General features: G+C 45.6%; 1 protein-coding gene across 1 annotated transcript in view; it reads right to left on the reverse strand.

Moving 5' to 3' along the window:
* Positions 1-1,647: 1,647 nt before the first annotated feature.
* LOC121272631 (ras and Rab interactor 3-like) overlaps positions 1,648-14,465 on the reverse strand; it is a 36,948-nt gene continuing 24,130 nt past the window's right edge. Inside the window, exons 7-11 of the mRNA XM_041179317.1 lie at positions 11,670-12,386; positions 6,763-7,068; positions 6,522-6,653; positions 5,236-5,399; positions 1,648-3,598 (exon numbers count right to left, since the gene is read on the reverse strand). Of these exons, the coding sequence (XP_041035251.1) occupies positions 3,290-3,598; positions 5,236-5,399; positions 6,522-6,653; positions 6,763-7,068; positions 11,670-12,386 (1,628 nt within the window). The 3' untranslated portion in view covers positions 1,648-3,289. The remainder of the gene's footprint in view (positions 3,599-5,235; positions 5,400-6,521; positions 6,654-6,762; positions 7,069-11,669; positions 12,387-14,465) is intronic.

Below are 14,465 nucleotides of genomic sequence, written 5' to 3' on the forward strand. Positions count from 1 at the left end.
TCACATGTAGGTTGAACCAAGTAAGGATGGCAGATTTCCTACCCTAAAGGGGCATTAGTGAACCAGATGGGTTTTTGCAACAATCAGTGATAGTCTCATGGTCACCATTACTGAGACTAGCTTTATAATTCCAGATTTTATTCATTAAATTGATATTCTACCAGCTGTGGTGGGATTTGAGCCCCAGATCAGCCTGGGCCCCTGGATCACTAGTCCAGTGATGTTACCATTATGCCAACATCTCCCCATAATTTTAGATTTATCTAATTTAATATATAAATAATGCTTTCTGTATTTTATTTAGATATTTTCTAATATGTAAGTTACACAACAACTTGTACCTACATGGTGCCTTTAACAAAGAAATAAGTGGATATAGTGTCATAGTGGTAATATCGCTGGACTAGTAATCCAGGGGCCCAGGCTAATGCTGTGGGGATACTAGTTCAAATCCCACCACAGCAGTGGATAGAACTTAAATTAATTTAATAAAACCTGGGAATTGAAAGATTGTCTCAGTAATGGTGATCATGCAACTGGATTTATACTACGGGAGACTTTTGTGATTGTTTGAAATTTGGTATTCTTGCATTTGTCCTGATGAGTGCAAGACAAAAAACATTGACAGCATGTCTCTCTTTTCAGAAATATATCTTTTGTTATTTAAAGGCTCAATAACTTCCATCTCCAGTGGCTACAACACATCCCTGGCATCATGTGGAAAGACAAAGTCACCAATGAAGCAGTCCTTTCTAGAGCAAATATGCCAAGCGTGCAAGCAAAGAGGGCTTCGTTGGCTTGGGCATAGGCACAGGATGGAAGTTGGCTGCATCCCCAGGGATGTGCTATAGGGGGAGGTAACCTTTGCCAAGAGACCAGCTCCAATTCAAGGATGCTGTCAAAAGAGACATGAAAGCCCTCAACATCAATCACAAGTGGGAAGCTGTAGCTGACAAGCAATGCAAATGTCAACATCAGCTTTGGGCAGGAGTTTGGTCTGGCCTACATGTGACCCCAGAATGTGGTTGACTTAACTAGTCCTTTGAAATTTCAGTTCAAGGGCAATGAAGGGAAGGGCAACAAATGTTGGCTTTGCCAGCGACTCCCACATCCCTTGAGAGAATGAAGAAAACATATACACTAAGCAACACTGTGGTCTGGTGGCTCAGAGGGTCAATACAGTTCTCTGTGGTGATGAGCTACACAATCGCTTGTGGCTTCAGAAGCTTCAAAGCAGTTGCCAGCCCTGCAAACAAGGTGTCAGCAGAGATCACCCCGCACCACCGGCGAGGGACAACTTCCCTCTTGGCAGATTTCACCTTTCGGAACCGGCTTGCTCAGCCATTAAAGGAAGTGCAGCTGATGATCTCATCTGACTGCACCAAAGTTCTGAGGCTGCCTGTGTTCCAGTCAAATCTCGTAGATGGAAGGATGCCAACCATCTATATATTATAGTGAACTTCTTAATCAGCCATTCTAGTTTCAGCAGAAGCCCTGGGCAAATTGCGTAAATGGAAACTCCACCAAGGTTTTGGCAGCTGATCGAGAGACACCGTGAAATTTCAAGCTGATTGTGATTATTTCAGGCAAGTTGCCATATTGATCATTTGTGGGCATGAGACAATGGAATGAAACTGGGACGTGGTGCAATATACATTGGTACTTTTATTTCAATTTACAATTTAATCACATTTCCCACGTTTTTGTGAGGTACAATTTTGAGATAGGTAAGAACGTTTTTCAAAAGAATGAACTTTGTTCTGTAGACAGCTGGGGGTGAAGATAATCACTGACGCACACTCCAACATGGAGGAACAGTGAAGAACCCTTCACTCCAGTAGATATGGAGTGTCTCTGCTTAACGTAGGGGAGCCAAACCTTCCAAGTTTGCGGCTCCTCTGAGAAAGAAATGGCGACTAAATAATTCTTTTAAAGCAACAAAATAAATTAAGATGGGACAGGATTTCATGGCCTCGGGGATGTTGGTGCTGTATTTAAATGAACAGGAAGCAGAGATAAGGCCAAGTCACCCCTCGGCTCCTGGATAAGTGACCCCTGAATTGTTTATAAACCCTTCCATGGTCCCGCCCTTCTGTAACCCTCAGCACCACTTCCCTCCGTGATCTCTGCGCTCCTTCAATTCTGACCTCTCGAGCATCCCTGATTTTAATTGCTCCACCGTTGGCGGCCATGCCTTCAGCGGTCTGACGCCTTAAGCTCTGGAATTTCCTCTCTGCCCCTCTCTCCTCCTTTAAGATGCCCCTTCAAGCCCACTCTCTTCACCTGTCACAATATCTCCTCATGTAGTGGCTTGGCACCAAACTTTGTTTTGTAAGGCTCCTGCGAAGCACCCTTTGGATGTTTTGCCACATTAAAAAGACACTATGAATACAAGTAGTTGTTGAAAGACATGATCCTTCAACCTCGCTCGACAGTAGCATTTGGCTGACAAAAGAACAAAAAAAATCTGGCCCTTTGTGGACTTTCATCAGAAAAAGATGACCTTAAACTCCTGAATGATTTAAAAAAAAACAACTGGGTCACTAATGCCCTCCCACCTACCCAGTATGGCCAAGTCCCACAAAACATGATTAGCCCTTGGAAGCAATCTGACCACCAGCGCACAACACAGTTACCCTGAAGCCTTGCAGGGCAACTAAGGGATGGTCAATCTTGCTAGCGACATCCACATTCTAAAAACAATTTTGGATTTGTACAAGTCTCCCAGAGTTGGAATATTGTTTGCAATTCTGGGTATTTCATTGTCAGAAGGATATTAGATCCAGTAGAATCTGGACAAGGAAGATTCACAGGAGCAATACCAAAAATGAGAGATTATCATGTCGCTAAGACCCAAGAAATTTGGCCTCTTTTCGGTGGGACAGAGGAGGTTCAGGATCTGGTAGAGGTGATCAAAGGACTTTGATGAGGTGTCTCCTGAAATTGGTGGATCAGTAAATAGGGGGACACAAACTGAGGATGATCACGTGAAGAATGAGCGGAAGGAAAAAGGTTTCTTTACCCACACAGAGGATTCTTAAAAGATGGAGTGCTTTAACAAGACTGGGGTATGTATCATATGTGAGACACATCAGCTATAAGAACAGCAGAACAAGCCAGAGGGGCTGAATGGCCTTCTGCTATTCTTATGTTCCATTGGTTCTGCCCAGAAACAGGAGACCACAGCTCAAGAGATTTACCAAGTGACCCTGGCCTCAAAATATTTCTCGGACTTTAAAGCAAAGCAGCCAACATAACCCTCTGGGGTTTCAGTCCCTAAGGTGATTTATCATGAAGTGGCCAGCCCTTCCTGCGATGAAGTCTGGGGGAGTTCGTCTCTGTCCTTGGGCCCATACACAAAATGGAAGGCCGACTCCCCCTTCTGCCGCAGCTCTTCCTTGACCTTCTGAGGGTAGCAATCTTCCTCCAGCAGCTGGTAAGAGTCGCCCCTGACCACGAAGATGTCGTAGTTCTCCGGGTCCGGCACTTCGAACTTCTCGCCGCAAGCTTTCCTCACTTCCACCATGCTCGTGTGCGCAGGGGCCAGGATAGTGGCCTGGATGCCGCACGGCTCCCGGAAAGAAATGTGGAGCAAATCCTACAGGGCAAGAAGGAGAAGGCAGAGTAAGGGAGAGCGCTGACTTTTACGGGCCTGACACTTTCACACCACCAATGGTTAGCCATTCCCACTCACTGTAAGCTTGGTTAAACCTATCATTTGCCAAGAGAGAGAATCAGATGGCACCTTAGGATGGATATCAGCTTTGGGGGTGCGTCTGGGGGTAGAGGGTTGGTTACAGTGCAAATTTATCACAATGTGCACAAGTGTCCAAATTTTTTTCTCTGGACTATTTTAGGGGTTCACCATGAGGCTACATATCAATCGGTTCCCATTAATCCCTGCAGAGCTCAAGTGCCTGGTATTAATGTTGTTGGTATTCAGATTTAGGATTTTTCTCCCAACGAGGGAACAACTCTCCAAAATTCCAGGTCCCAAAACCCCGGCACTGGGTGAGAAACATGGAGTTGGGCTGACTGGGCCTCATGAGGTGGATTATCCTATGTTCCAACACCTGAAATGGCCCTTGATGAAGGGGTGTGTATGCTCCACATGAGTCTCCTATTCCACCTCTCTCCATATCACCCTATCAACATATCCTTCTATTGCTTTCTCTCTCAGGAGTTAATCAAGATTAAGTCCATCTATACTATTCACCTCAACCACTCCCTGTGGTAGTGAGTTCCACGTTCTCCCCATTCTCTGAGTAAAGAGGTTTCTCCTGAATTCCCGATTGGATTTGTTAGTGACTGTCATTTACCTATGGCCCCCAGTTTTGCTCTTGTTCACAAGTGGAAACATATCTCCTCTATCTACCCTATCAAACTCTTTTCTAATAGTAAAGACCTCTATCAGGTCAGCCCCCTCAGTCTTCATTTTCCCAGAAAAAAGGACCCCAGTCTCTTTTACCTTTCCTGATGGACCACTCAGTCCTGTTATCATTCTCGTAAATCTGTTCTTGTAAATCAGGGCCTCTACATATCCTTCTTATAACATGGAGACCAGCACTTAGACTGTCTGTTTAGGGAGGGAATTTAAGGGTTTAGGACCTCCTAGTTAGCTGAAGGCACAGCCAGCAATGGTGGAACATTGAAAATTGGCAAAAGGCTAGAATTGGAGGAGTGCAGAGTTGTCGGCGAGTTTGTGTGGGCCTAGAGGTGGTTTTAGAGAAAGGGAAAGGGTGGGGGTGATGGGGGGATTTGAACACAAAGGATAAGAATTTTAAAATCGAGGTGTTGCTGGGGATCAGTGTAGGCTGGTGAGCACAGAGGTGATGGGTTACCAGTAATGATGCTCCAGGGTAGCCTATCAATCTGAGATAGCTGCGTTCCTCTAATCCTGGCCTCTTGCACATTCCCAATTTTAATTGCTGCACCATTTGTGACCATGCTTTTAGCCTTTGGGACCCAAAGCTGTGGAATTCCGTTCCCACACCTCTCCACCTTTGTACCTCGCTTTCCTCCTTAAAGCCTTCCTCTTTGACCAAGCTTTTAGTCATCTGCCCTATACATCTCCTTATGTGGCTCGGTGTAATATTTTGTTTGATAACCCTCCTGTGAAGCCCCTTGGGACATTTCATTATATTAAAGGTGCTATATAAATATAAGTTGCTATTGTATAATTGTACAAGGAGCCCCACTTCTGTTGGCGATACCAGCCCTGCCAGTGGTACCAACCTGTGCCGAGCGTCTCTTTGACTGGGTATGGTGTAATGTCCTTCTCCTTCTCCACTGACGAAGCGATGACTTGGCCTCATCACTCATCTGTCGGGTTATATGCCTGGGCTGGAAGTTGCTGATGTGGTAGAGTGCGCCAAACATCGTTACTAGATAATATCCACCTAGATAGTGTAAAAATGAGGAGGAGACAACATTTTAAGAACAGGAAGAGGATCAGTTCATCCTACCTAATTTTGACCCTGCCCCTGAGTTCTGTTTTAAACCATTCAACAATTGAGGCCTTAGGGGGGAGGTGGTGATATAGCGGTATCGTCACTGGACTAATATTCCAGAGACCCAGGATATTTCAATAAAAATCTGGAATTAAAAATCTGATGACGACCATGAAACCATTGCCGATTGCTGTTAAAAACCCATCTGGTTCACTAATGCCCTTTAAGAAGGGAAATCTGCTGCTTGGTCTGGCCTGCATGTGACTCCAGACCCACAGCAATGTGGTTGACACTGGGATGGGCAATAAATGCTGGCCTAGCCAGTGATGCCCACATCCCATAAACGAATAAAAAAACTTCTCAAACTTAATTCAAGCCTTGATTAGAAGCCTGATTTGAGTCAAGTCTTAAACATTAGCCCGTGACAAAATTATATAGAGGTCATAACACAAGAATAGGCCATTAGGCCCAAGTAACACATATTTAAGTGCTTCACATGCCATATTCAAGGCCTTAACTAAAGATCCTGTAATGCTAGGCCAAGACCTTAGGTCTTGGGCCAAAAGTCTTCTCTAATTCTACATTTAAACCCAAGGATTTTGTACTGATTAAACTTCAGGCCACAATCCGTACATCTATTCCCAGGTAATTGAGAATAAAAGTAGTGAGAGAGGTAAAATGGACGACCAACCCACTATCATCCATTTTACACTACTGCACAAAGGTTATATATCCCAGTGGGAGGGAGGGAGAAAGAGGGAAGGAGAGAGGGAAAATGGAGGGTGGGAAGGAGAAAGCAGGGTGCAGCGCCGGCGGAGAATGCATTGGGAGGAAAACAAGGGCGCACAGACTGTTACTATGCCTGTCGGTGCCCCCACACTTGCCCTATGGATATATGACTCCCTGTGGCCTGGCAATTAACCATTATCCTGGCAAAATCTTGGATTCTGGAATAGGAGAAGCTTTGGGCATCAGAGGCCCATCAGGGACTTAAGCAAGACTGGGGACTGTACACTGAAGTGGGGTATAAAGTGGCTCTGTTCCTCTAGGAGATAGATGGCGTCACTTCACCTTCACCCTGTAGCTGGCTCTGGTCTAAAAGCTCCATCATGTATTCCACATCGAGGGAGAGGTTTGTCAAGTTGCTGCTTGCCAGAACGTAGGTCAGGACCGGTAGAAAGTCATCAGCTCCATAGGGTTTCCCTGTAACAGTGAAATTGGGTAATGTTACATGACAGAGTGGCTCGGATAACAGACATTTACCAGTGCCGAAGTCGCTGATCTGAGAAAGAGCCTATCAGTTGTTTCTCACCTGATGTCGCGGACATTGCTTCATAAATAAGTTTGCAGGCCTTCAGGAGCTGGGTCACCTTCTTCCAGGGACAATAAGACGAGTGCATGGCATTGAATTTCTGCTGGATTTTCTCCAGGCCCACAGCATCAGGTACGTCAGCCAACACGCTCAGCTCTGCCAGGCTCTGGGACTGGAGAACCAGCTGGTTGTCCCTCAGCTTCTTCAGGGAGCCGTCCTTGGTATGGAAGTCGAGGAGGCAGGAGTAGATGTGGTCCCGCAAAGGCTTCAAAATGCACTTCTGCAAAGCCTTTTCAATGGATGCGTCTGAAAGAGACATGCACACACACATGATCATTCTCTGGGAGGAAAGTTCACATGCAGGCACATCACGCAGTTAGGAAGGCAAATGGCATGTTGGCCTTTATTGAAGGGGGACTGGAGTACAAGAATAAAAAAGTTTTGCTTTGGTGAGACCATGCCTGGATTACTGTTTGCCATTTTGGTCTCCATATCTAAGGAAGGATATACTTGCTTTGTAAGTGAAGGTTCACTAAATTGGTCCCTGGGATGAGGGATGTTGTCCAATGATGAGAGGCTGAGTAAATTGGGCCTGTATTCCCTGGAGTTTACAAGAATGAGAGGCGATCTCATTGAAAAATACACAATTCTGAAGAGAGCTTAATGGGGTAGATATTGAGAGATTGTTTCTGCTGGTCAGGAAATGTAAAACACGGGGGGGCACAGTCTCAGGATAAGGGGCCAATCATTTAGGACTGAGCAGAGGGGAAATGACTTCACTCAAAGGGCTGTGAATCTTTGGAATTCTCTGCCCTAGAGGGTTGTGGATGCTCCATCGTTGAATACATTTAAGGCTGGGACAGACAGATGTTTGGTCTCTCAGGGAGATCAGCCATGATCGAATTGAATGGCAGAGCACACTTGATGGGCCATACGGTCTACTCCTGCTCCTATTTCTTGAGTTCTTGAGGACTCCTTCATGGAGTCATCTGACCACTAATACCTCCTTATGTGGCTCAGTGCCATACTGCTCTTGTGTAGCACCTCAGGATGTTTTATTACATCGAAGGCGCTATATAAATATAAGTTGTTGTTGAAACAGCAAAAACTACAAACAGGACTATATGGCTGTTAAACTGCATCAAGTGGAGCCTTAGGAACGAAGCTTAAATTCTGGCTTCAATGTAGTCTTTGTAGAGTGTTATCGACAAGGTATAAATTAGGGATATAGGGCTGGTGGAGTCTTGTCAAAGCAACGGAGATTGTGAATTGAATTTGAAACAGATTAGAGAAATCTGGCAACAAACAATCAAACCCAGAATTTGCAATTTTTGACAAAAAAAAGATTAGCCTGATCCTTAAAAAGAATCAGAGAATAAATATCAGAAGGTGGAATTTCACCACAAAAAGTGACCAATTTCTAAAGACTGCTACTAGACAAGCAATAAAACCATTACCAAATCATTCTCCTCCAGGATATTATTTAACTGGGGGGAAACTACAGAATGCTGCAGTGCAGAAAGACCTGGGTGTCCTTGTACATGAATCACAAAAAAGTCAACATGCAGGTACGCCATGTAATTAGGCAGGGAGATGGGATGCTGGTGTTTATCGCAAGAGGAATGGAGTATAAAATTAAGGAAGTCTTGCTGCTTCTGTACGGGGCACTGGAGGGAGGGACAAACTTGAATTGGAAGCAGTGCAGAGAAGATTCACTCGGCTGATTCCTGGGGTAAAGGGGTTTGACTTATGAGCAAAGATTGATGATGTTGGGCATATACTCTTTGGAGTTTAAAAGAATGAGCGATGATCTTATTGAAATAGTCCTGAGAGAGCTTGACAGGGTGGATGCTGCGAGGGAGAATCTAGAACTGGGCGGCGGGGGGGAGGGCAGAGTTTCAAAATAAGGGGTCTCCCATTTATTAAGGAGATGAGGAGGAATTTCTTTTCCCCCAGAGGGTCGTTAGTGTTTGGAATTCACTTCCACAGAGAGCAGCGGAGGCTGGGTCATCGAATATATTCAAGGCTGAATTAGACAGATTTTTGATCGTCAAGGGAGTCAAGCGTTATGGGGAACAGGGCAGGCAGGAAAATAGAGTTAAGACCACAACCAGATCAGCCAATATCTTACTGAATGGGCGCAGCAGGCTCGAGGGGCTGAATGGCCTACTCCTGCTCCTAATTCTTATGCCCTTGTGTCCCTGAAAAGCTGTAAGATTCTGATTGTCTGTCCAACTGCTGCCCATTTTATTGCCCTCTGTAATTAAATGCCACCTTGGATCTGACACTTTGTACAACCAGGCCAGCAGAGAGGAGGGTGGCTTAAATTTGGGTTGCCAACTCTGGTTGGAAATTTCCCTGGAGGTGTGGTCACTTGACCTTCTGCCTCCAACTGCCCGCCCATCAAACTGACCTGTCCTCTACCCCGTCCCCAAGACTTTTAGAACCAACAAATGAACGTGTTTTAAGAGATTGAAAAGTTGGTCCCATTCTCCTCTGTGATTTTTCTCCCATGGCTTATGCTGGCAGTAGATACCAGGAGGCAATCCTGGAGCTCTGGCAACACCCAAATCCCCGAATCCACGATTTAAATATTAATTCACTGTTCGAGCTCAGCTACCTGACTGATGATGCTTGTAAGCAGGAAGTGAATGAATGAACGAGCTAATTCTATCTGTTCACTCACTGACGTTGCCTCAAGTAAAACCACGAGCTCCAGTGTCTCTGTAGCTGGGCTGTGTGACTGACTATATAAGACTAACAGGTGCTGACGCACAGGCTCAAATAAATATAAAACCTGTGAAAAGGCCACACTGGCTTTTTGCTTGTCATGTGATTTCCCATAAAAGCCAGCCAAAAGGTATGAGTAAAACAGAAATTGATTTACTCCCTTGCCATTCTCTCTATGCCACACGAAAATAAATAATTCCACTGTGAGGGTAGTAGGACAGGCACTTAAAGATGCCCCTACGCCCAGAAAGAAAGCCCTGCATTTATATAGTGCATCCCAAGGCACTTTACAGCCAACAGAAGAACTTTGGGAGTGGCAATCGCTGTTGTAAAGTAGGAAACGCAGCATCCAATTTGTGCACAGCAAGATCCCACAGTAATGTGATAATGACCAGATCGCCTTTTTTTCTTTAGTGATGTTGATTCAAAATCTTGCCATGGGATCTTTTGTGCCCGCCTGAGAGGGCAGACATGGCGAAGGATCAAATCTTGTGGACTGAGGAAGTTAAGGGTGGCACAGGTTTGACCATTTATTCCTTGCCTTAGGAGACACTCTGTTGCTGTCTTCAGCTTCAAAGCCCTGGCCCAGAGGTCTTAATGGTTGGTAACACTCTTGCACTGAAAGTGGTTTTGTTGCCCATTGAGAGTTGGACCCAGATTGGGAGATTCTAGTTTGCTTCTAAACCTCCTGATCTTTCTTGGGAAATGAGGCACGCGGTAGAGTGCTGGGGATAATAAGCCAGAATGATTTAAGAACCAATGATAGAGACACTGTTAAGAAAGAACTTGCAATAATATAGCATTTCAGGGTGTCCCAAACCACTTCTGAAGTTCAGCCACTGTTACTTTCCACAACCCACCGAGATATCTGTGCTCCTCCAACTCTGGCCTCTTACACATCTCTGATTTTAATCACTCCACCACTGGCAGCCGTGCCTTCAGCAGCCTGGGCCCCAAGCTCTGGAATTCCCTCCCTAAACCTCTCCATCTCTTTATCTCCTCCCTTAAGATGCTCCTTAAGAAGCCTACCTCTTTGAGCCAGCTCTTGATCACCTGTCCTAATACCGCCTTATATGGTTCGGTGTCAGTGATCACTTATGCGACTAGAGGTCAATTTTTGTCAGGTAACGTGGGACATTTCTCTACATTAAAACGCGATATAAATGCAAGTTTTCTTAGAGGGCATCAATATAAGATAGCCACCAAATTGATATTACAGAGGAAGCTTTTCTCAGAGTGATGATGGAACTCACCACCAGAGGAAGTGGTTGAAGTGATAGCACAGATGTATTTAACGGGAATCTAAAGGGGCAGGGGAATTGAGCGTTCTACTGATAAGTGGTGTGGTAAAGTGAGGTACCCGGTCCCTTTAAGAGAATGCAAGTGTGCTGATCATGTGACAGCACTGACGAATCACTGTACAGTGCGGGCAACTGAGAACTGTAAGTCTAGTCCTGGAGGTTTTTGAGTGAGCACATATAATCTGGTACTCTGCCCTATGTCTCAATAAACCATCACTGTTTATTCTTACATCAGTCTGTCCCCGTTATTGATTGCAAGCGGCTACTGAAGACACATAGGAAGGTGTGCTGTTAGAGTTTGGTTGGCCAACGAACTCATTTACCCTAGACATAAAAAGTGGATAAGTGGATGCTGGCATGTTAGTAATGTCACTGGATTAGGAAAATCAGAGGTTTAGGCAAATACTGTGGGGGCACAGGTTCAGATCCTATGTCAGCTGGCAGAATTTAACTTTAATGGCAGACAGTGGTTTAGTGGTAATGTTACTAGACTAGTGGTTTAGTGGTAATGTTACTAGACTAGGTAATCCAGAGGTCGAGGTTCATGGTCTGGAAATATGGGTTCAAATTCTGCCATGGAAGCTGGTAGAATTGAATATTTTTAAGGCAGAAGTAAATAGATTGTTGACTATCAAGGGAGTCAAAAGTTATCGGGGGTAGGCGGAATATGGGGTCGAGGCCACAACCATATCAGCCATGATCTTATTAAATGGCGGAGCACGCTCGAGGGGCTGAATGGCCTCCTCCTGCTCTTAATTCGTTTGAGGAAGGATGAGAGGAGATTTGAGAGCAGCAGAAGAACTGGCAAAGGTTAGTTGGGCAGAATGGCCTGTTTCTCCGACGTCCATTCAAAGTAAAGCTGTTGACTGTGATTACCTATATCACATTCTTCATGGTCTGACTGGTCCCGGATGTGAGTGAGTTCTGAGCTTTGGGACAGATAGTGACGGAGGCTGGTGATCATGTGGTAAACCCCCTGCAGCATCTCGGTGCTGCTGGCATACTTGTCCTTGTTTTCCATGGCGTAGGAGATAAACCCTTGCACCAGGCTCCCAAAGTAAGACCCCTTGTCCTGCCCCAGCTCCATGATCTTGTTCCTGATCCTGCGGTCCGTGGACATGAGGCCAGTGAAGGCGTGACCGACAGCCGATAGGCGGAACCTGACCTTGTCGGACAGGCCGGTGGAGTGGCACTTCTGCTGCTTCTGGACCGTACCCGCCGGGTCGCTCTCGTCCTCCATGCTGCTGATCGACAGCGAGTCCAGCTCAGAGATGGGTGGGAGGGGCGGGCTGTCGCAGGCGAAGAGGGAGGTCTCCGAGCCGGATTTCAGGAGGCGCGACGACGTTCCCTGATTGCCCCCTTCCAACCAGGAGGCACGGTAGTGCACCGGCAGTGTGCGGCAGTCCCGTGCTCTCACCTCCGACCCGGTGCTCCGGGGCCTCGCCCGGTCTTGGTCCATGACCTTCCGCTCGGGGAGGTTGGACTCTGTGTCTTCCCCCCAACTCCAGGCAGCCCGCCGTGTGAAATTCTTCCTTCTCAAAGCTGTTTCGGTGCTCTCGGAGGGCGTGCTCTTCTCCACACTCCGGACGGGACCTTCAAAGGAAGCACATAAAGTCAGGATGGTTAGAGCTCTTTAAAATTAGAAAAGGTTTCAATGGGGTAGATGTAGGGAAGATGTTTCCACTTATGGGCGGGAGGTCCAAACAAAGGGGCCATAGTCAAAAATAAATCCAATAGGGGAATTCAGGAGAAACGTCTTCAGGCAGAGAGTAGTGAGAACATGGAACTCGCTACCGCAGGGAGCGTTGAGGTAAACAGAGCATTTAAGGGGAAGCTAGATAAGTACATGAGGAAGAAAGGAATTACATTGACCGGTTGAGATGAAGATGGCCGACTCCTGCTTCGAATTCGTATATTTGTATGTTCATAAGTAGGTCGAAGCTTATGCGCGTGTGGAGCATAAACAACCAGCATGGACCAGTTGGCCTGAATGGCCTGCTTCTGTGCTGTACGTTCTATGTAGTTCGTGTTTCCCTGGCGACCTGATAAAAGCCCCCAGTTTTATTGGTTTGCCCAACAGCTTCACAGAGACAGACAAAGAGGCACATTCAGCCCACCTAGCTCATCCTTCACCAGGTGAACAATGGAAACCTTCCTCTATGCGCAATGTGTTGTATGATTGGCCCTGTCAAAAATGCAGCAAACTCATTGGATAGTCGCATTACAGAATGCCACCGTACAAAAACGAGGGGCATGAAAAGACCATTTTCCCCCTCCTTCAAGCCTGCCCCACACTGTCATGTTGCCTGACCCATTGTGACTAGACCCCATAGCCTTCAGCAGCCACTGAGTCTTTTGATATAGAAGAATTTTAACAGAGAGAGAGAAAAAGAAAGATAGGGCTTCAGAAAAACTTAACTCCAGTAGCCAAAAATGGCAAATAATTCAATGCGTTGCTTGTACAAAAGTTTCAGGGTGCAGAGGTGTTATTAAGCATTACCAAGAGAGAACAGACTTTGGAAATGCCATCTTGGAATTTCCTTTGGGAATTGGATTGAGATGTCCACTGGCGTAGGAACAGGAGGAGACCATTCAGCCCCTCGAGCTTGTTCCACTATTCAATGAGATCATGGCTGATCTGTAGCCTAATGCCATGTATCTGCTTTTGCCCCATACCCCTTAATACCTTTGGTTAACAAAAATCTATCAATCTCAGATTTAAAATTAACCATTGATCTAGCATTAGTTGCCATTTGTGGAAAATTAATGTTTCCTAATTTCACTCCTGAAAGGCCTGGCTCCAATTTTTAGTCTCTGCCTCCTAGTCCCAGACTCCCTGACCAACGGAAATAGTTTCTCTCTGTCTACCCATTCTGTTCCGCTTAATTTCTTGAGAACTTCGATCAAATCACCTTTTAATCTTCTCAATCCCAGGGAATACAATCCCAGTTTGTAGAACCTCTCTTGGAGTCCAGGTCTCATTCTGGTAAACCTACACTGCACTCCCTCCACATCCAATAGATCCTTCCTAAGGTGTGGTGCCCAGAACTACTCACAGTGACTCCAGGTGTGGTCTAATCAGGGCTTTGTACAGCTGAATCATGACACCTACCCTATTTGTATGTTAGTCCTCTAGATTGAGACGTCAGTATCCCATTAGCCTTTTAGATTATGTTTTGTCCTGACGTTAAATAGAGAAGCTTAGTAGCAATTGGTTTCAGACATCAATTAAAAGCTGCATTCAGTTGCCTAGTGAGAATTGGGGTTGAAATATGCACTTGGAATTGGGTTAGGATGCCCAGTAGGGAATGAATTTATGATCTCAAACTAACCACATGCTGTAGACAGACAAGATAGACTTCCATCCACAATTTTATGAAGTCAGGTTGTACAGGTAAAAGGGCAGCATGCCAACTGACCACACCAACAAACCATCTGATGGGTCATCACAGAACTGCAGAAAAGTTACACTGCAGAAAGAGGCCATTCAGCCCATCATGTCTGCATTGGCCAGAAAGAGAAAAAAGGAAACTAGCCGTTCATTTTAATCCCACTTCCCAGCACCCGGTCCATAGCCTTGCAGGTTACAGCATTTCAGATGCAGATCCAGGTACCTTTTAAATGAGTTGAGCGTTTCAGCCTCAACCACTAACTTAGGCAGTGAATTCCAGA

This window comes from Carcharodon carcharias, chromosome 34, assembly GCF_017639515.1.
Source record: "Carcharodon carcharias isolate sCarCar2 chromosome 34, sCarCar2.pri, whole genome shotgun sequence".
Lineage (NCBI taxonomy): Eukaryota > Metazoa > Chordata > Chondrichthyes > Lamniformes > Lamnidae > Carcharodon > Carcharodon carcharias.